This window comes from Urocitellus parryii, chromosome 12, assembly GCF_045843805.1.
Source record: "Urocitellus parryii isolate mUroPar1 chromosome 12, mUroPar1.hap1, whole genome shotgun sequence".
NCBI classification, from domain to species: domain Eukaryota; kingdom Metazoa; phylum Chordata; class Mammalia; order Rodentia; family Sciuridae; genus Urocitellus; species Urocitellus parryii.
In genome coordinates this window covers 59,527,042-59,550,096 of record NC_135542.1, presented here as the reverse complement: position 1 = coordinate 59,550,096, position 23,055 = coordinate 59,527,042, and the positions used below count along the sequence as shown (strand labels likewise).

At 39.1% G+C, this 23,055-nt stretch overlaps 1 protein-coding gene across 4 annotated transcripts in view; it reads right to left on the bottom strand.

Annotated features, from left to right (window-relative positions):
• Positions 1–23,055, bottom strand: part of Crim1 (cysteine rich transmembrane BMP regulator 1) — a 179,247-nt gene that overhangs the window by 31,032 nt on the left and 125,160 nt on the right. For 3 of the 4 annotated variants that reach the window (XM_026405877.2, XM_026405879.2, XM_026405880.2), the window contains 5 exons: positions 15,216–15,344; positions 8,278–8,434; positions 5,494–5,615; positions 4,151–4,360; positions 482–697 (listed from right to left, as the gene is read on the bottom strand). In XM_026405877.2, the coding sequence (XP_026261662.2) occupies positions 482–697; positions 4,151–4,360; positions 5,494–5,615; positions 8,278–8,434; positions 15,216–15,344 (834 nt within the window). The remainder of the gene's footprint in view (positions 1–481; positions 698–4,150; positions 4,361–5,493; positions 5,616–8,277; positions 8,435–15,215; positions 15,345–23,055) is intronic. The other variant, XM_026405878.2, reaches the window with a different exon arrangement.

The following is a 23,055-nucleotide window of genomic DNA, read 5'->3' as shown; positions in this document are numbered from 1 at the left end:
TTAATACTCTTGGGTCTTAACTAATTCATCATTATAAGTTTGAGGCAGTGGCATTAGACACATTTCAAAATATCTTCACTACCTTCACATCTTTCAAATAATTTTATTTGCATTATCAATAATTATTCTTCATGTTTGTTAGAAACAAAAACGACTTCTCATACTAGTAAAATCTGGAATAATTTGGTGACTACATTTAGTTTTATTGCTAGAGTCTGAGATACAGGGTTAGGGAAGAAAATGTCAGAAAGAAACAATTGCCTTTCTTCTTCAGAGTCAACTCAGGTGCAAGGCATATTGATTGCATAAGTATATGGCTGATAGAAAGGAATGAATTTAGGAAGCAGGCTGCATGATAATCCTGCCCAAGTTGTTAAATTTGGCATGCTCCTAGGTGGGGTGAACCCTGACCTGCAAAATGACAATACCCAATTCTGTGCCCTCCCCGGCCAGTGGTGGGCTAAAGCACCACATTGGTTACCTGTACACTGGGGACAGCAGGAGTCCTGGGTACGTGAGGGGTTCTGGCAGAGCAGCGGTGGGCACACCTCTGTCTCACACAGCACCCGGCCACTGTGACAGGTGCACTGAGTACAGGAATCAATATTCCACGTTTCTCCTTCCACAAAATACTCGCCTCCGGGTGCATGGCAAATGGAAGGAGTGCTGAGCTCTGGCTTCTGCACCACAAAGTCATCTGTGGAATGAAACAAAAAAAATCAAACCGTAAGAAGTTATTCATTTTTCCAGCTCTTGAAGAACCTGGTACCATTTGCTTTCAGGCAGACAAAGGAGGAATTGTCTGAAGAGCATCTTGTTCTACTTTCATCAAGAGGAGAGTGAAGAAAAGAAGAGAAATATTCCACGCATGGAAATGGAAGACAATGGTAGAAGAGCCAATCTCAGGAAGTGAGGTGCAAGCAGCTTGAGTCTGTCAATAATCATGAAAGAATTCAATAAGAATTAAATTACAGGGAGGGAACTCCATTTAGGAATCTCTAAGAATGTGCAGTTGTCTAGAATAAAGGTCTCACATTTACTGAATGCTTGCAGTGGTCCAATTATTTCCAAGCTAAACGCTTTACATTTACTCTTTACATGGACCTTGTGAGGTAGGTATTGCCATTCTGTTTTTCAAATGTGGAAACTGTGAGCTCTGAGTATTGAGAGCAGTCAAGGGCCTGGATCCACGCCTATGGTTGTTTGGATAATGGACAGACTTCTAGTTAAACAAAACTTCCAAATGATGTATGCCCTATCCATTTCATTATCTCTGGGATCCTGAGCACTTTTATGCTTGGAAATACGTCCTGCTGTCAACAGGACACACCTAATCTCAGCCGGCCGCCAGCACACTAGGCAGGAATGCTCCTGTGGAATCAACAGTCTGAAAACTCTCACCTGAGACTAAACATTTGTTTGGCGATATCATCGTCCAGAGAGGTAAGTGCCTAGAAGCTGATAACTATGATTTCTTTCCCCAAAGGAGAGGTGGTTTTGGTCCCTTGGTGAGATGGTAATGATAGAGAGGGAATTTAATGTAGGAATGTCTGGAGAAGCACTGGGAGTTGCCCTCAAGTTGGGCTGGGGAAATGAAAAGAATGAAGACATTAACCATATTCGTGTAGTCCAAACACAACAAGCACTTCAAGGAGGTGTTGACAGTGTGGAAACAGTCTGGAGAAACAGTCTGGAGACATCACGGCTGGCTCATGCCTGAAGCTCCACAGACCTTGGGCCCCAAGAGAATGACCCTGACTATGCAGAGATGCTCAGAGCTGCAATCTCCTCTGAGTGCACTGGGGCCCTTATTTTCAAAGTGGTGGTTGGCATGAGAGCTAATGATACTGATGAAATAAAGTGGTGTGGGCCAATTTCCAGTTAAGGAAGTAACATTCAATATGGCTATCTCTCAAGGGAACTTTGACGCAGGGGAGACAACTCAGAAAACGGACATTAGTTAGTGCTTAAATTCACAAGCAAGTGCACTGAACCTTCTAGTCCATGAACAGCACAGAGGAAGGTAATTAGAAAAAAAGGATGCACTGGGACAAGATGATAAATGTACATTTCCTGTGGTTTACAAAGAAAGAAAAAATTGTTCGAGAGTGTGCCAATAAACTAATGTTGGGAAAAAAGCTCCCTTACTACACTCAAAAAAGGTTTTGAGAGGACCGATAACTGTCATCCTTTTAAATGTGGACATGGGGCAGGGGGCAGGAGAGAGCTGTGTGTGCCTACAGGTGTTCTATCTTTCTATTCCCTCTTCCTCTATTACATGACTCAAGGCAAAACACAGGAGGGAATGGAGAGATGGGGTGGAAAGGAAAAGAAAGAGGATGAGAAAAGAAAAATAAAAGAGATGCTATCATTTGATGACTATTCCATTGGAAGAGTTTGAATGCTGCTCACTTAATCAAGGAAAAATCAGTGCCCCTGAATGGAGAAGGAGAGTCTTTGAACAAGAACTCACAAGAACAAATGGCTCTAGGGTCTCTAGTAGGAAGATTCTGCAAGTGGCAATCCACTAAAGACAAGACTTTGGAAAAAACATTATTACACATTCATACATGAGAAGGTGTTTTTGAACATGTATGTGCAGCTGTCACACACCCTCAATAACACATCAATAATTATCTGTATATGAGTCCTCTATCTCTGTAACAGAGAAACATGCTTCTGACTTTACTGACTTGCAGTCTGGGGTCAGTCATCTGTTCTTGGTCATGACTCTGCCTTAGACTTCCTCAGTGAGCATATGCTTAAGAGAGAGCCAGATGTCGGTCAGTACCCTATGCTTTCACATCTGTAACTAAAATACAGGTCTTAAGGGAACAGATTATTTTTCCTTCCCTAAAGAGTCAATTTAGAATCTTATCTCATTAAATTGCTTATTCACCTTCTGATCTGACAAAGTGGTTTTTCAGATTTAACTAGCAAAATATGTGAAAAAAGAAAAGTTTTGAAGCAGGGCAAATCTAACCAAACTTGGAGGGAACAAAATAAGCCATTAATTCTGCACTGCAACCTGGTCCTTGACAGGGGTATGGGAGCTGCCTGTCAGGTTGACAGTAATAATTACTGAGGTATACAGAATCTCAAGAGCTGAAGGGACTTTACATGTCCCACGCCATGGGATGCAACGCAGGTGCACTCTGGCTAGCACGAGCCACCTTCTCTTCCAGGCTGATCCTGCCTTGCTGCAAAAGGGCCAGACCTCAGGCTCCTGCCTATATACCCTTTGCTTAAAGGGACTCATCCATATGGAGATGCAAGACCAGAGGAAAAATAATCATGACTTCAAAATATGACAATAGACTTGAACTTAAAAAAAAAAAAATCTGATGTGAGAATGGGGAGACCCCTCTTCTCCCTGGCCTTCCAATAAGAGGATTAATATATTTGTGCTTATTTTCCAATTGAAAGACAGCTTAAGTATTCTTCCCCTAACTCACAGTGGCCTGCGCAGAGGGAGAAACCATAGATACACAACCGTGATGAGCGCTTTAGGAAAAAGGCAGTAGATGAGAAATTAAGGTAATAATTGCTGTTATTGACAACTGTAATTCAGACCCCCATGAATTACAAATTTGTTCTGTTATTCTAGTAACTTACTTCGATTACTGTTATTATGATTTGAAATGTGTGGTCACTCTAGACTTCTCCATTTGGCAAGAGTGCCACATGTCCATTAATTTGAAAAAGAGCAATAGCCATAGACTTTGGTAATTCTTTTCCTTCTCAGGCTATCACTGGATAAGAGATAAGCTTTTATATAATAAAACTAGCACCAATCCCCTCAAATTAACTAGAGCATTCAGCTTTAATACGCTATCAGTAAAACAGAGAGCTGGATTTAAGTACATAAGCCTACATCCTTTACAAACAAGCAGTTCAAAGATCAATATAATTGAGTAAACCATTCAAAAATAACAACAGTTTCTAGAGCTTTAGAAATTTCTCTGGTTTTTCACTCGTCATTTATAGTACTCCGCCGATTCTGTGGCTGTTGTTTACAAAAGGCACAGAGAGCTAAAAAGTGTCCCCGGGGCCATTCCCGTCTTTCCCCCAGAGTCACAGCTATACATGAGGCCCTGCAAGGCAGGAGCCCTCTTCATCTGAAGCACACAAGAGGGCAGCCAGCTGTTACCTGCACATGACGGGCAGCACTGTCCAGGATGAATGGTGGGGTTGCCACAGGCAGGCACCGGGCAGGTGATCAGGGCACACATTTCCCGTCCATTGTGACAGTAGCATTCCCGGCACCCATCATGCCAGCTTTCCTCATTTTTATGATGATGGCCATCCATAGACAGACATGTGCCTGACAGGACAGGTGGCCCGGCGGAAGCAGGGACCTCTGGACAGACAGAAGGCAGCCTGGTGAAGAAGCAGCTACAGCACAGGAGAAGTAGCATGTCGTGTTCTTATATGGGATGAAACCTGGCCACCAACAACTACGTCTACGAAGGACAGTCAAGTGACACAGGAAATGCTCAGGAAAAGAATTTAAGTAAATAGGCTTTTAATTTTGAAAGAAGAAGAAAGAGAAAAGATCACTTATACGTTTCTCTCCTGTTAGCAGGCTAACTTTTACTCCTTTCCCTGATTTTCTGATGGATAAAGTTTCATGTATATTGAATGTATGGAGAATCATTTCTTTAGAAGCTTCATCCAGTGGGGAATTCCTAGTCCTCTTGCAATGAACAGATTTTTGTTCTGTAGAACAACTGAAGCAATTGACTAGAGGTGTGTTTACTCTGACCTCCTCAAAACACCATTAAGGTGATAACTGTCTAACTTTGAAAAACTGCCGAGTAAACTTTAGGGATCTTTTATTGCTTAATCAATGTGTCATGTTAACAACTACCACAAACTGGATGGGCAGCAGGGCGGGGCTGAGAAAAGGGCAGGAATGGCAATCCAGGTGCACACTCAACAACTTCAGGAGTAGCCTGGTGCAGACTAGTGGAGGTGCTCAGACAAGTGGAGATGCTCAGGATTTGTGCTTTACATCTGTTCTGGGCTGGCAAGTGCTTCTTACCCCATGTCAAAATTCTCACAGAAAACTCAGTTTTGAAACATACGAGTAGACCTTCAGTAATACTAACCTCAAGGGCACTGAAATGAAGTTTTTTTACCATTAGTTGTATCAATTCCATTTCTAAACAGAGGGGGACTTTATAGAGGCCAAGATAAATTTTAGCTCTAGGCTCAAGTTCTTAAGACAAGCAAAAGTGAAGAGCTAAGAAGTGATTAATTTGGTCAATGTTCTTATTCATAATGGGCTTCCTTTAAATTCTGTTCTGAGCCCTTTTATTCCATTAAGATGAAAGAAAAAAGAAGTCCTGTGGGAGGGTCCCACAGAGGGTGACAATTGTGTCAGAGGCGGCAGCAATCACTTAAACCACTCCATTTATAGGATGTCCTTCTGCTCTTTGTTCTGGTAGCCCTGGCTGCTTTGAGGGGGAAGGGCTATGTGTTCACACTTACCTCTGCACTTGCAGATAAGACAGCCATGATTGTCTTGTTGGAAACCCAAGGGGCAGATTTTACTGCATGGGAGCTCTGGACATTTCCTACAGCGACAGATGTCACAGCCGTGCTTATTCTTCCTGGGTAATTAAAATTTTGCCAAAGGTCAGAAAATCAAAGTCTCAAATGATGCCCCACCATTCAGAACAAGGGTCAATGAAGTGATATTGCCATTTATGCAGACAGACTGAACTCTGCTCACAAAACTCCTAGGGTGACGTGTAATTAGCTCCCTGTGGCTACAATCACCACCCACCATAGCCCAGGCGCTTATGTGTTTCTGGGACATGCTGGCCAGAATCCCAATGACATGACTGTTGATTTAATTACGAAAAGTGTTGTCAATATAAAAAGATGCATGTGTAACTGTATAATATAAAGGTGAGGGATATATCATTGGTCAATGTGGGAGATTAGCATTAGGCACAAAATCTTTCTTTTTGTGCAGAATTCCTCACATGATCACATTCCCCGAGAAATTCTAGACACTAGTAAACATTTTAATGAGGTATCTTCTGAAACTTATAGAAGATGGGAAGAGAGACTTAAGGACCTACAGACCAGGAAGGGCTATACAAATGTTGATAAAGAATAAAACCTTTAAGAGGACCTACAATCAAGGTCCAATAATTACTTCATTAAGTCTAGGTAGGAAAGAATGTCCTCCATCCCTGAGCTATGAATGAAATACAGAGGGGTAAAGGAAAAACTCTGGAGGAACTTTTTTCCCCTTAATAAGCTTATCCATATTCTAGGTTACCATAACATCAATATCAAGTAAATAAGTAGACATTTATAAAAGACATTAGTTTAAGTGGAGATTTTCTGGACAAAACAATTCTTACCAATACTTCATTTTCTCCAAAAAGAGAGTAATACAAGAAACTCACCCACCCTCCACTTCTTCCTGTTCACAGCTGCAGGACTGAGCACTCCCAGCTTAGCATCTCCTCTACAGGTCTGGCCCTGCCTGACTTCCTGCACCTCTGAGGGAAAAAACAACTACTCTATTTACCTTCATGCCTCATCCCAAGTAACCCTCAGTGGCAGTCAACTGGAACAGAATTTCTTTTCTTTCTCATGAACAAGTAAAGGGGCACTAGAAGATGGTCCTATGAGAAACCTTTGATGAGTGACAATTGTGAGTGACAACTAAAATACATTTTGCTAAGTGAAATAAGTAGTGAACATTAGGGTCTACTCCTTTATTTCAACCTAATGAGAAAAAGTTAAATGAATGACAGATTCATGCCATATATTGTGCAATTTCTGAGATCTGCTATTCATTGTTTGTTCATAACATCCATGAATCCCTCCATCCCAACTATCAGTGTCTGCTCTATGCACAAGGTGATGGTTCACTCAGCAGGTGAACCAAAGGGCACTGATGGCCACCTTCATCCTAACATTCCCATAGCATATCTGGTCAAGATTTATTTTTAAAAGTTGTTCTTAAAACACATGGTCTACTTAGTGAAAGAGTCAGTTGTTCATGACAGCCAACTGGGCCCCCTGAATGCATAAGAAGTGAAATCTATACTGTCTCAAGGACTTACCCTCAGAGATGAAGGCTGAGTTTAAAAGTGGCCTTGATTCTGAACTGTTATTAGCAAGTGGCTGTAGCTACTATAATGCCAATGATACTTTATTTTACATTAGCAGTTAAGTGATGAAATAACTATACTTTTATTGATATCATATTTTAGAATTAAGAAAATGATGGTTTATGTTTATTTGGAGCATTTTTTAAGAAAAATGTTCCCAACTTAATTATCCAATTAAAATGAGAATGAAGATCTATCCCCACAGATCTCAAAATATCTTTGAGAATTTTCAAAAGGAAGAATAAAAAAGATGAATGAAATAAGATGGACAAAAGATGATGGATCTAAGTTCTATAATTTGATATAACTCTCACCAAACTGGAAAGGCACAAAGATTGAAATGGGAGAAAGCAAAATAAATAAAGATTCTGAAAAGTGATTTGTTTTTTAATGGATCGACTTGTTATAAAAGGCTGGTATAAATTGAAATAATAACATTTTGATCTATATTAAGACCAAAGAAACAAATATAAAATATTTATTTCCCCCATGGAATTGTCTAGATTTTTGTAAGGGCTGACTCAATAAATATTTAAAAATACAGGTCATGGACCTCATCTCCAAGAAAACTCATAAAATCTGCCACATAAAGAAACAGTCCAGGGGCTGGGGATGTGGCTTAAGCGGTAGGACGCTCGCCTGGCATGCGCGGGGCGCTGGGTTCGATCCTTAGTACCACATAAAAATAAAATAAAGATGTTGTGTCCACCAAAAACTAAAAAATAAATATTAAAAACACTCTCTCTCTCTTAAAAAAAAAAAGAAAGAAAAAAGAAACAGTCCATAGAACAGCCATGAAAAGCTGTGGCACTAACAGCACTGGGACCACATGACAGTTCCATCCCCGCCCCGTCAGGTAGTGTCCAAAGGACTATCCTACGGGGAACGTCTCACTTAGCATACATGGAGAGTGTTTCTGGCACATTTCCACAAAAGAGCAGGAATAAAACTTCATTCTTTTCTTTGGAGACACAATTCTTTGCCTGCTTTCTGAATGACTACAAAATCAGCGGAGGTTATTCTGGACTTGGAACATGACCGACTCCTTCACAAATACACAGAATGGCTAACAGAATGGGTGTGAACATCTCAACACGTTCCACTTAATGACAGGTTTTCTGAATGAAGGAATACGTACAGGTATCCAAGTGGACAATATTTGTCACACATAATAGGTCTGCACTTCTTGGGCCGTGGGCGGCACTGACAGATCTCGCAGTTGTGGGCATTGGTGAGGAAGCCAAAGGGACACTCCAAGGCGCAGCCTCGTTTAAGGCCTGAGCACAGCTCCTCCCCTGTGAAGACAAACGGATGGCACGTTTCTTCCAAAGGTGAACAGACCAGGATGCATCGTGCTTCAAAACCTTCCCCCAGTCCTCCCATCGAACATGGATTCAAATTTCCCAGCTCTACCACAGCATCAGCATCATGAAGAAGTGCAGATTGTGCTACTGAATGGTTATAACATGACTCTACCCTTTGGTAGCAAGACACAAAATAAAGTGGATTTCTGAAGCCTAATCAGATCTGATTGGTTTGAAATGAAGACTAATGATTGAGTGTATTTTTAAATGATTTTTTTTTTTTTTTTTTTTTTTACTAGTGGACTGATGGTCATTTATGTTAAAATGAGGGAACTGGAAACTTATGCTCCAAATTTCACTATGTATTTTATTTGTATTGCACATCATTAGAGATGATGAAGGTACTTAAATGCTCACATTATATTTACTCTTGTGGGTGTTAGATGGCTTCACATAATGCTGCATTATTGTAGGTAGCCTAAGGAATTTCTTACTCTTTTATATAAACACATCTCTTACAATATAATGAAAGTGAAATTCTCAGTGCTCTGTTTAGATTTTTTTTTTTTAACCTACATGCTGACACACATACCCATATATTTGGGTATATTTAGTTAGTTAATTAAAAAAATATGCTGAAGAAATATTCATATTAATGTATAACAGCTATATGAATGTTTAAACTATCCCCCATTAGCACAATTTAAAGGGATATCAAACTGTCTTGTTTGTCAGTAGTTATATTATTTTAGAAGGGGGAGAAGCAATGGTGACCATTAAAAGAAACTACTGAAGATATTAGGTTCACTAAGTCTTTTAAGATGATTTTAAAGGAAGGTCCTTATTTTTCATTTCCCATTATTAAAGGAATGTATGAAACAGTGGAGAAGACTTTCATAACCATTTTTTTTTTGACATAGAGACCTTAAGCTATGAACCCATTTTTCTATTTTAAGTATTTTTAAGTCATGACACCAAGTGAATTATGTTGGGAATAGATGAATTAAACACACTCCTACAACTTCCCAGAGTCAGCATCCTTGGGGATTAAATTCCTTGAAACTTTCAAGTTTGAGCACATTTGTGTTTTTATTTTTTATTTTTTTGATTCTGTTAAAAGGAAACTTTTCCATAGACCTTGACCTAGAATGCTCTTCACTCACCTTAAAAAAACTATTATATCACTATTAAGTTTAAACAATTTGATAATAACTAAGTTTGTCTTCAACCTATCTCTGCTATCATTTGGAAGTATCCACCAAAGGCTTGGGAACCAGCCCATGTCACTGTTGGGAGGTGGGGCCTAGTAGGCAGAAGTTAGGTCACTGGAGGGGTACCCTAGAAGTGTATATTGGGACCCTGGGCCCTTTCTCTCTCTCTCTCACTTAGTGGCTGTCATGAAATAAGTAGCTCCTCCCACCATGTGTTTCCACCATGATACACTCTCTCACCACAAGCTAAGAAACCACTGACTAAAACCTCTGAAACCACGAGCCAAAATAAACCTTTCTTCCTTATAAACTGATTATCTTAGGTGTTTTTGTCACAGTGACACAAAACTGACCAACACTGTCTCTGCTCAGGACATTCATTAGAAAGCAGACTGGCCATGTCACCTCAAGTGAAGTGCCCCAGCCCTTCCCTGATTTGGGATCATTCATCTGTGGGCTCTGGTCTATATTATCTCAGTTGTGCTTAAAGGGAAATTTTTCTTTATGTTCACAGTCCAGGACTGTCATGGGATTTAGCATGGAGTGGATGTTTGACAACAAGCTGCTGAATGAATGAATGTATCAGTCAACACTTGCTACATGCTCTTCCCCAGCCATGAGAACTGCCATCCTGACAGGGAAATAACAGCACAAAAAAACTTTACTCTGATAGCACTGAAAGTTTTTCAAAGTAGGAGCATTTGCTCAAGACTTCACAACTGTAAGAAGCGTTCCTCTATCACAAGGGAATACAATGTCATTTGCATGTACATGAGGTGTCCTGCACACCGCTTTGCTCTAGTACTTTAAACTCTTGGATACTAGCAATTTCTACAAACCCGTTAACAATTAAGGATGGCTATTATGTTCTTGAGGCTATTAAACAAAGAAATGCAGCATTACAAATGGTAGTCCCAATCTTGTCCCTGACAGTAAGTGTTCGTACATAAATAAATAAAATGAAACACAAGGAGCCCCCTACCCCCCATATTTGATGCTGTCAACTTCTTGGGATGCTTGACTCAGATATATTTCATCAAAGGTATGCCAGCTTGCTCCTCCTTGTTACCATTGATTTTACATATATACATCAGTTTCTAGATAAAAGCATTATTAATTCCTAAAAATCAAATAGTATTAAGACTTCAAGAGAATTTACCAATAAGCCAGTCAAAACCAAATGATTTAAAGATGTGGGCAGTAACATGCCAAAGGATTGATGCTATTTAATTCATAGATATGTCATTTAATGCACAGAGTTTATAAAGTAAGGTGAAGTGTATTGTGCCTGATAGCAACAGACACTGACAGTTAAAAAATAATGTTATAACAGTTTGTACCAAAAGAAATAAATAACCCCCAAAGATAGGGGATTAGTATCTTAGTTACACGCTTTTAGTTTTAAATTTTGTTGCTATTGTACTTTCTGAAACATTTTCTACCCTACTTCTCTTTATTGTAAACATATCTTTCCGACACTGAGTCAGGGATAATTCAGTTCTCCATATGCCCCTCATGTATTACTTTGTTTAGCAGTGTTACAAGATGCTATTTTTGCAGATTAAAATAATACACTCAGACAAAAAACTCCTTTGTCATATAATTTCCACATTTCAATAGGGTTTTATTTTAATCCTAACCTGACTGCCTATGATATATTGGATTATGTTGCAACATATTAGTGTGTTACCAATAGTACCAATATCAGTCAAAGATAAAGACATTTTTATCTTCTTTGCGTCCCGTTAGTGCTTAGCCTATACTAGCCACTCAACAAAGGTAGGTAAATCAAAGAGTGAATGATCAAAAAGCAAATCAATATGAAAGGAGAAATATTTATTCATTGTTGGCCTTATTTTAAGAAATGCTGGTGCCAATGGGAACTAGGTCTGATTCCTAAGAGAAAACAAAGTTATAAATGATAATGGCTGTGATATATATATATATATGGCTTTGATGGGATGCAGAAAAATACTGTAAGGGAGAATTCTGGACAAGATAAATACTTACCGCATAGAGCAATGGGACAAAGAATACCCTACACACTCTACCTGAATCTAAAGAACTTCCCCACCCCCTAAAAACAAGGAGAAAGAGAATTTGAAAGTTTAATTGGAAACATAAAAAGAAAAGTTGTTGGTGAGTGTCCTAGAGGGCAGGAAGAATTGGAGGCAGGCAGGAATGAGGGAGGAGGGGAATCTGGGGCTTTCCACAAAGGGTCACTTGGGCTGACTCAAAAATGGAAGTTACAGAACAGCTAGTGTGCAGAATCAGCCGTCACCACATGCTAGACGATGACACTAACTCTGCATCTGTTCACTTACTTGGTCTTTACGATAGCCCATTAATCACATACTGTCCTCTGTCCTTTACGGATGAGGGCACAGAGGTTGCAGAAGTAAAGCAACTAACTCTGATCCCTCAGATGCAGGTCAGTCTGATGCGAGAGCCTTTGAGGGGAGCCGTGTGTGATCACAAGAATTTGACAACCCAGGACCCAGCAATGTGATCTGACCTGACTCAACTCCAAAAGACGGGGCCTCCAAAGTTGTAAAATAATCAGAATAGCTAATAGGAGTGGGAGAAGGGAGAGCAAAGTGCACATGCTTAGACTTCTGTATGATACAAACTGGCAAGTTCCACCTGGTGTTTATGTTTTCAGGTACAGGGTGGATGGAGTGAGAGGGCAAGACGAACCCAAGTCAAGAATCTCAGGGTGATGAGCTGAACATATGACCAGAATGGTGAACCCTCAGAGGGGGACTTTGGACAGGAATGATGTCCACAGGTGTCCATCATCCTAAAGGTTCTCTGCTCCTCAGCCAGCTGATATCTGCTGAGCACTGTGGGCTAAGCACTGAGTATGGCCCTGGCCGAGGCAGTAACTTCCCTACTCTGGTGTGAACAGAAGCTTTCTCCTAGCAGGATTCACTTTTGTAGGTAACAGAAGCAGGCTTCAAATGGTGGCATTTCATTAGTTTCATTTTTTTTTTTTTTGGAGTAGGTCTTGCACTTTATTCATGTCTGTGGCCTTGACACCTAATACAATACGTGGAATATGGCAGGTGGTAAAAGAAGAAAGAAGGGAAGAGAAAAGGAAGAAAGATTAGATATTTCTATAAATAGGCAAAATTGGCAAATAACGAATGGTTAAGTAAAGATTTATGTGTTAAAAAAAATAATTCCCCGGTACCAAATCCAATGTTTGTATATTTCTTCCTAAAGGTGGACAAAATGCAGGCTTCTGCAGGGTGTTCACACAGATTTTGAGAAGTCAGAAAAAGCTAACTCAAAGACAAGGCATAGAAATTCTTCCTAATAGCCTCAATTTGCAAAAGGCCAGTGACACCTTATGACTTGCTTTAATGACAAATGAGGGAAATCCCTTATTTGGACTGATGGACAAAAGTTCCTCATGACATGCCAAGAATCTTACAGAAGCATGACTAGGCACCCCAAACTTTATAGTAGTAAAACTCAGATGGAGTATTTGGGTGAGGTGATAGGCACATCTGTATTTTTAGTTGTTTAAGAGCTTCAGAAAAAATTCATGCACAATCCCATGATTTAAAAAAAAAAAAAAAAAAAGGATGTGTAACTCAAGAGGCATTACAGGGACTGAAATATAAACATTTCATGACACAATTACCAAATACCTTGGTGATAAAAAGACAAGGTTGACTATTTATGTAAACAAGTGTGGCTGCCAAGGCAATTCTCCAGTGAACTTGGCTTTCCAAAGGGAGGTATAAAAGGCAGATGGGCACATAGCAGAGACCGGCCCTTCCCCGAACAGGATCAGATGCAGAAAGGCTAGCCTCAGATGGGTGGAGACTTGTAGGAAATATGAAGATGGCAATAACTACAAGAACAGCAGTTTTATAAACTCTCTTTTAGCACTAATTTCACCGTGTAGACAGCAGGGTGGTAGGTAATGTGTAACAGAGAACACAAAATTATTCTACTCCTATATTGTATTTTCTTTAATAAAAATATTCTTACAAAAGAAAGTGATGAATGATTAAAGTTAAGAAGAATGTTAAGCCCAAGATAACTGATAAATCAGAAAGAGAGCATCCTTCTATGTTAAGTAAGTTTAAGCCTCTAAGCCCAGGATAATTATATCCAAAGCCCACAGAGAATCTGCTTATTATAGAACGATTGTCTATGTTTAAGAGAGATCAGAGAGAATAGAAAGAAATTTCAGAAAACAAGCCAAATGTCAACTCAAAAGGACAGAGGATTCAAAAAACACACAAAACTTAACATTAACTGGAAATTCTTCAGGAACAACTGTTACTCATGACCACAAATCTAACAGGAGGCTCCCCACCAGCTTCAGTTTATTTTGAAGTGAGGTTTCCAGCAAAAGAATACTGCAAATATAATGCATATTGATTTCAGACAAGGTATCAGGGCATAGGTGTCCAGACTTCCCTGCAGAGATGGGGCTGGTGAGGCTAAATAAATCGCACACTTTAGGAGTGAAGACTGTACTCAATGTCACACTAGAGGGCCCTGTCCTTACTTCTGTATAATTTAATCCAATGATTTAGACAAGAACATATCAGTGGTACTTATTATAATCTAGGAGGTATAAAGAATAAGATCACATTATCAAGATTAAAAAGTATTCCAACTAGTTGGAAAATGGTTTAAAATGATTAGCAAAATTCCTTGTTAAATTTGGCTCCACATTTATATGATGAAAAAAATTCAAATGTTCAAATACAGAACAGATGTGAAGCAACTAACAACATCGGACATAAAAAACACCTAGTGATACTAGCTGCTTATAAACTCAAGATTAGCCTACAGTGTGCCACTCAAAGAGCTAACGCTAGTGTAGGCCACAGAACAGCACTGCAGTTATCAGTGCAATCTAATATTTTGTTTCTAAGCCACATTTTGCGTAAGGACAATGCCGCATGGAAAAGACCAACTAAATTCTAGCAACCATGTCTCCTGAGGAATTGTGAAGGGCACTGAAGGACTGAAGGTGTTTATTCTGGTAGAGGAATTAGGGGAATTCAAAATAGTTTTAAACATGTAGGGCATATCCACCTCCCTGCCCCAGCCCCCCGCAGAGAAATGCAATATACTTAATCTAGTTTCAGAGATCATGGCCTAAGGACATGATTGGAATCTACATGGAGCCACAGTAAACAAAGTGGCGCATATTTTAAGGATTATGACTGCCATACACAGTGGTGACTTCCTTGTCAGTAGGTAACACCAGCAAGGGGGCTGTGGAGAGAGCCGACTGGGTGGCTTGAAGTGTATGTTCCAAAGCCACTGTGGGCTGCACTCCCAATGAAACTGGGCATCAAGGACCATGAGAACACAATGAAACCAAGATGCAAACCAGAATAAAAGAGCAGCTCTTTTTCTCCCAGATGACTCTGTATTTGTTTGTGTTAAGTATAACATTTTCCCCCTATTTCTTCAGGTTGTCAAGAGAACGTCTGAGCAGGAGTGAGAAAGGTATTCAATCATATAATATGCTTTGACAATGTCATATTAGGGCTCAGAAAAAAAAATACAGTCTTCTGTCTACTCACTGTTTTTGCACTGACAAGTTCGACAGCCATTGTGATCAAGTTTGAAACCATAAATGCAGTCCTTCTCTGTCAGAGTGCAGTTTGATAACTCCCCACACGCAGGTGGATCAATTGTGATGTAGGTTGGTTCTAATAATAAAGAGAGAGAGAAAAAAATCAATGGAACATATGATTATCTCTAGGTGCTATTCGATCTTTGAAATCCCACACTACAGTAAGTTACAAAAATCCAATCAATAATTTTCATCAAATTCTAAAATGTTTATGATATTATAATGTTGCTAACCCCTGAAATAAATATTTTTATTCAGATTTTTAATCACGTGAATACTAGACTTCATTTTTTCCTTTTTGGTGCTGGGGATCAAACACAGGACCTCACAAGTCAGGCAAGTGGTATACCATTGAGCTGTACCCTCAGCTCCTTCAATCCTTTATGTTTGAGCAGTTTGTACATTTTGGGGCTTCCTGTAGAGGAGAGGTTAAAACGTTACCTGTTCTTCTATTTCCTCATGAGGTCTTTTCAATTCTTTTTTATAATTGTCAAAACCTAGCTGCCCAAGGTCAGTTATCTCACTCTGCATTCTGCAATTCTTTTGAAAGCTGTTAGCATTTTTTTAAAAAATTAATAAATCAGAGATGTTTTTGAGAGTAGTTGAACATACCTGAATTTCTTTTATCTTTTATGTGACACTCCCTTGCTTATGACAGATGATATGATGGATAATGGTGACTAAGTTTATCCTCGGGGCCTGGAGGCCCGTGGGAGTGGCAGGGTGAGAAAGAAAAGAAAAGAAAGAGCAGACTAGCTGGGAAGAGAGGCATGGAGGGAATCAAGACCGGAGGTGACGCTTTCCCTTCTCTGCCAAGTTAAGAACGAAGAGCTGCGATAGGGAATAACGGTAACTACACACACTGGCATGAAGCATGCTCTGTGTTTACACAATGCTGACAGGGTGTTCTTCCTAAATGCCTGCAAATTTCACTGTACTCCAGTGAGGTGGGTGCTGTCATTACCTCTGGGTGTCTATCAGATGAGGAAATTGAGTACAATGACTTGCCCATGGTCACTGCAGTAGTAAAGTTTCAGGAGATTCAAACCCAGGCATGTCTCGCTTCAGAGCACCACTCTCATTTCTTCTATGCAAAGCAAAGACTGTTGGAAGGTACCTGTCCTGTGGTGTATCAGTAAGGGGCAGCTGTGGATGGGAAGAGTGCCAGCTGTGGGAAGAGTGTTGCCAAAGGAAACCGAGATGCTAACATATGTAAGTAGCATCTTTTCAACCAAAAGATATTATGAGCTTCTTTAAATTGTTTCTCACAATATCTTTGTGAAGAAGCCAAGTACAGAATGTCTCTACCTACGTTTTCCCAGATGGAAAATATGAGGTGCAGAGAGGGTGACTGGCTTATCTAAGTTTACATAGCAACCCAGTAGCAGGCTGGGAATAGAACAGAACAGAGGTTCCTGACCTCCTGTCCAACACTCTATCCATTAGTCCACACTGTCTTCTCAAGTTTCATCTCCTGTTACCATGGAAGACAGACCAAAATAAGTGTTTGAGCTGCCACTGCGAAGATCAAGAGGTCTGCATTTTTATCCACCTCGTAAAATGGGACAGTGATTCAACTCTTTGCAGGTAGGAGACAGAGGTGACCTTTTAGAGATGCTCTGACCAATATTCCCTCAGTAAAGATATGCATCACATGAACAGCACAGTTTGTCTGCCTTTATTACAACCCAGAGTTCAAAGAACATTTTCCTGAAATTTTTTATATAAACTTTCCACTGCTATAAAATTTCTGATTTCCTTCAGTGACTAAAGCATTCTTTCTCATAGTTAACTCAAGAAGAGTTTTAAGAATGAATTAGGCATGGTTCTGCTTCCTTCCTACATTCTCTTTAAATTTACTGTAAATATTGGTTTTCAAACCTGTTTTTCTTTAATCATTACTCTTGCTAACCAATCAAAACTATGGTCTTATTCTAGCCATCAGTCCTAAAACTGCGGATATTTTGTCAAAATATTCTAACTACAAGTATAAGACAGAGAGAGGAGAACACTCACATCACCTTTAAGTAAACCACATCATGGGTTACCCAGTGAGGAAGGACATCAAGTTCCAGAGACTAGATCAAGGACTGCGGTGGAGTCTGGACTTTACATGCACTGTTTTAGTGGATGGCATAAGGGTAAAGAAAAGGCTCAAGTACATTTACACAGACCAGAACCTTGTATTCTTTACTAACGTTTAAGATGTGAGGTTTACAAGAAATTTTGCCTTCAGAAAACATATTATGGGAAAAGACATATTTGGGAAAGATTACAATGATACCAAAACACAAAAAATGCATAATAATCACAGGGTGATATGGAATTCTACTCTCACTGTGTCAAAGGGATTTGTTAAGAGACTGCATTGTCCAACTTTACAAATAAGATCTTTCAACTCTGAATGATATTTTTCTTCAATAGTCATATTGTGTTATTTTTTGATACATGTTATGATTAATGGGTAGGATTAGGAACGTGATCTGTGGCTTGAGAGTGAATGACAGAAAAAAAAAAAAAAAAGAACAGACTGAGTTGTTTTGAGGATCAGGATCAGAATAACACTGACTGGAATAGTCCCATGCTCCATTCAGATGGCTCAATAGCTTGGTGAAGAGTCACGTACATCTAACATGACTTTCTCCAGGACAGGAAATAGGTTCAATATGCTTCCCAAAACATTTGAAATAATAGCTTTTGTTCAGTTAAACAAATGAAAATTAAATACACAGAAGGACTGCTGGGTTTGTGCTGGTCATAAAATGGGCATGTTAAGTATTTTAGATAAAATGAGTGCTTCTAGATGGATGCGGTCACATGCTAGAGGTAAAAAATTATTTTGTGCCTCTAAAACCAACATTTTCCCATCCACTAAGACCTACATTTAGATGGAAGAAATTGGTAAGTATATACATACACTGCGAATTCTGGAACCCTTAGTATTTAACATTAAAACATAGAAAAACTTAAATTATTTATTTAAGAAAACTGTCAATTTACACTGGAACTATTCTATTTCTCTTTGATAGATTATTCATTCACTAGCTAGAGATATCCTAATGCTGTATATGCAGTCATTTGTTGTATTCTATTGCTTTTCATCATTCTCCCAGTTTTAGAACCATTTCCTACCATATGAGGCGGTATCTACAGTAGTTCTATTTCTACATAAACAACATTATAATACAAACATGAAAGTATAAACGAGATACAAAAATTCCAACTTCATCAAACAGATCTGAGAATTTACTTTTAGTTCGATACACTAATATGTACTCTCAGAACCACTCCTACTGATAAAGTTAGGGCAGATTTTTTTTTTTTTTTTTTTTTTGAGAAAGAAGTACTGAGATGAGAAAACTGAAAATTCAACACCTTATTCTGAGTAATGAACTCCAAAGTGGGGCAAACTTAACTGCATCCTGAGTTAAATCAACACTGCATTTACAGTCCTGAAAGAAGAATAACCAAGACCTGGCTAGATTTTACCACAGCTTCTAATCCAAGGGAGTGGGAAAAGAAATGATTTTAAAGAATCTAGACTCATAGAATCAAAGTGCATCAAGGAAATGTTGGTCAAACACATGAAGTGTGCATTCTGCTGGTCTCCAAAGTTACAGTGTCCTGGAACTTGTTTATCAAGAATAATTAGTATTCTGTATTTTTCTCTAGTGTATGCAGCAGTGTTTTGCATTTGGAAAATACCTGATGGGTCTTGGCCTGAAGACCAGAAGGCTCTCATTTAAATCCTACACTTCCCCATAATAACTACATTGTATGGGGTATGGTACTGAAATTATGTGCCAGAGTACACCCCTTTCTGAAAGGGTGATGGCGACCTCTGTCCTCGGCAAGACGGGTGAACAGTTCTGCAGAACAGAGGTCCTGTCGACTTCGGGAGGCACTGCTATATTACCTGTTGCTCTGGGCAAAGAAAATTGTCCCCTTTAAACAGGCTGGGTAGGGATGTGTCACTGAACATCTTTCAAAGCAGGGAAACAGCTGAGATCTCCTCATTTGGGAGAATGAGGAAATGGTCATAGGAGGCGGGATTCTGGCAGGGGAAACGTCAATGACGTGGTGCTTACAGGATCACCCTGAAATTCCACCTGGTCTGTATTAAATCAGCTGAGGAATTAAAGAAATACCTTAATGTCCTCCAAAGGAAGAAGGCTTGAAACAGCAGGAATTCATTGTCTTTGGCTACAACTATTTCTAAAGGGAACCCTGGAACAGCTTCTTTGTGGAGAAGAATTCTAGAAATAGTTTCTGAGCCTAGAAGCAATAAAGAACAAAAATGGGTGTTTGTTATGTGTGCATCCAGTTTGCTGTTTCCTACTCTGCAACTGAGTGGGAACCACTGTTCTCTTCAACCTACTGTTTTCTTGAATCACTTTTAAAGACTCTTTCAGCATCATAGACTGTTCAGAAAAATTATTTTCACAAGAACCCTTGGGATCATGTCAAGAGTGCAGATGGGATGCCACCAATTTTTATCCCCAGGTTCTAGAGGACAATATTCTGGAAGGAACCCTCTTAGAAGATACAGTAACATGGACACATATTGGTCCTTCATTTTTCATTTATTTAAAATTTAGAGATATTTATTTCATATCCTAAAAAGCGCAGCAAACTCCTTATCAGTATAAATATTTTCATGGAAATATTGATAGTTTTCAAGAATTAGCCTCAAAGTTTCTGAATAAGATTGTCATATTTTTAGACTGATATTCAAATACTTCCTAGGAGCAATTTATAGCTCTTCAGTTGGAAAATTAAATCACTGTGATCATAATGAATTCGATCAAGAATATAAAATTAAAATGAAAATCATGATTCTAACTCCAATGCTGCAGCAACAAGTCATAAAATAACATTTTGGGGGACTGGGGTTGTGGCTCAGCGGTAGAGCGCTCCTCTCGCACTAAGGGACCCTGGGTTCGATCCTCAGCACCACGTAAAAAAATAAATTAGTGAAATAAAGGTATTGTGTCCAGCTATAAAATAAATATTAAAAAAATAACATATTTGATTATGTTATCACATAATTGTTATAATTGTGGTAAGCAATCTAAGTGCTCTACTTTCTTGTTTTGTTATTTTATAGAGAATCCTCAAAAAAGTGGCAGGGGGACTAGGAAATTCAAACTCAAATTCAACCTTTTAAGATGCTGATTTAGTTTTATAAGTCTTATCACATTATAGATAGTCCATTGACTGGAAAAAACAGCAAAAAAGAATATATTTTGACTGTTGGCAATATTAAAATGGGCAATAATTATGTTAATTTGCTTCTTGAAACCGTTTACATAATCACTGGCTTTATATTTCAGGTATCGGTAGCTTCAACAAAAATATTAACAGATACTTTTAACTTTGTGCCTTATCTCTATTACTTTACTTCTGGTTTTGAACGAATTCATACAAGGTGCTTCCTGCTCTCTCGATTACTAGGAGCTGGCTATCTTTCATATATAACACTAATTATCTGAAATGAGTGAGGCACTTTTTCTGATTACCCTGGCAAGGCTGCAGCCAATCAGCAGCTCCTGAGTAGGGGGTGGGTGGTTCTGGAAATGCACAATCACAGACAGCATACAAGGCCAACCCTTTTAGGTTAGCTGATGAGCTGCTTATCAGGGTAACTAACTGGTTCCAGGTTTTGAGGGTCTCCATGAGTGCTGAGCTCATGAGAGGCTGAGCTCTGGGTGAGTGGCAGGACTAGAGGGTCTGGCTGTGGGTAGCAGCTGTTTAGTGGCACCCTTGACTCCTATGCACCCCTATTCACATACATGCTGTCTTTCTGGAAAAAAAAACTCACTATAGGTAAATTTCTAAAACAAGTACTTTTTGAGGATGGATACATTCTTACATGTCTTTCGTAAGTGAAAAAAATTTTAACTAGGAGCAATAAGATAAATGATGCTAATTCCTCTCTCTCCCACTTCTCTCGTTATTTCTCCTTTTGGGCTTTAATAATGTTTTGCATATTTCACATAGCTCTTCTTTCTCAATTCATAAGTCTGCTTACTTGATTGTGAGAGACGAAAATGAACAATTATGTTCCCCTTTCAGACTTAATTCAGGCACTCTCTTTCCTAAGTTGTGTTTTTCTTCTGGCTGGACTTGGTTAAGCCATGTGCATATCCAATGAGTGGGAAAATTCCAAAGCTTCACTCACTTTATATGGCAGTTCCATCGCTAAATATATCAGGTCTCCTACAGCTCCACCAGTTAATGGTAGCCTGTCCAGGGCCATAAAACTGGAGATAAGGCTGGCCAAGGCAGAACGAAAGGAGATAGCTTATCTGTTTTACTGTATCTTCATATGTCATTCTGTTACCACAGTCGCTTTTCAAATGTGACCCATAACTAGGCAGAATACCATTTGAATAAATCACCTAGTTGTCAGCATAACTGGAGCCTGGGAAGAGAAGCACAGTGAAGATCAAATTTACCCAAACGAAGCCAGAGGGAAAACTATTGATGCAGACAACAACAAGAAGAAAAGAGTTTAGGACACAAAATTCCCTAATCTGGAAGTGGGAATTTCCATGGGGTATGAATGTGTGCTTTAGAAAAATCTCATTAAGTCATGGAAAAAAATCTCCTACAGTGGGAGTTTTCAAATTCTTTTGACCACTGCAGATTTAGTTATCCTTTTTTCCTTTGTATATATTTCTCATGACAACACCTACATCCTTGTAATTTCTGCAGTACTTATCTCAGAGCACTTTCTTTGTTTTATTTTAAAACGAATGGTGTGAAAATGTTCCCAAGATTTGTATTATTTTGTGGTCAGATAGAGAAACAACAATATTATTTATTTTAGACCTATTTATTAGCTCTGTATGCTTCTTCCAAGGAATCTTGGCTATTGAACTTATTTTTCTTCCTTTACCAATCTCACATTTAATAGGAAAAGACAGTAGTATGATTAGGAGATTATTATTAAATGACCACAAAAGACAAATTAAAAAAAAATTCTTATGGAATGGGGTTATCTTTTTTCCAGTAATTCAGTTTGAGCAGCTCACAAACTAGCACTGGATTCCAAGAATAACCTGCACTTTATATTTGTCTTAAATTTTATTCTTATATTCTTTTTATTCTTAGTTTTCAAAGGGAATATACCTTGGTACCCTTTAGGTGAAAATGTCACATTCACGTGAGCACGTGTACATATGCACGATTCTAACAGCTATATTCAACTCTGGCAGGTGGTCACATGGTCAGAGTTCTGGTCAACCCTTTGGTAAATGGCTGAGAACTTGGGAAGAAGGGTCCTCATTTTAGGACAATGCCTCATTCACTGTTTATAACTTCGGCACCTAGCACAGCACTTGGCCTACTATTATTGCTTAATAAATTAACAAGGAAGAAAAAAAGACATCTGAGCACCTAAAGTCAGGGCATATCATTCAACAGAGAAGGGCTCAATATTGTCCTCAAAACAATAAATCTCTGACTTCTCACTTTTAAAGGACTGACAGTGTCCTAGTGCCTCATCACTGCAGCAGCCCCCTGTACATGGTAAGATACTCCATGAATGAGCTCCCTCGAAGCAGCCAAGCTAGATCTGATGGCGGTTGTAAACTTGACACACTTATAGTAGTGAAAATGGAATGAAAACCTCCCAAATCAAAGCATTTCAAAGTGAGATACTCAGTGATGACATGCAGGTTCCTGCAAGGGGCTTCAATATGATCTCCATCGTAGGCATAAGAATACACAGAAGGTACATTCCTAGAGGGCTCTCATCAAAGTTCTTACCGTAAAGTCGGATA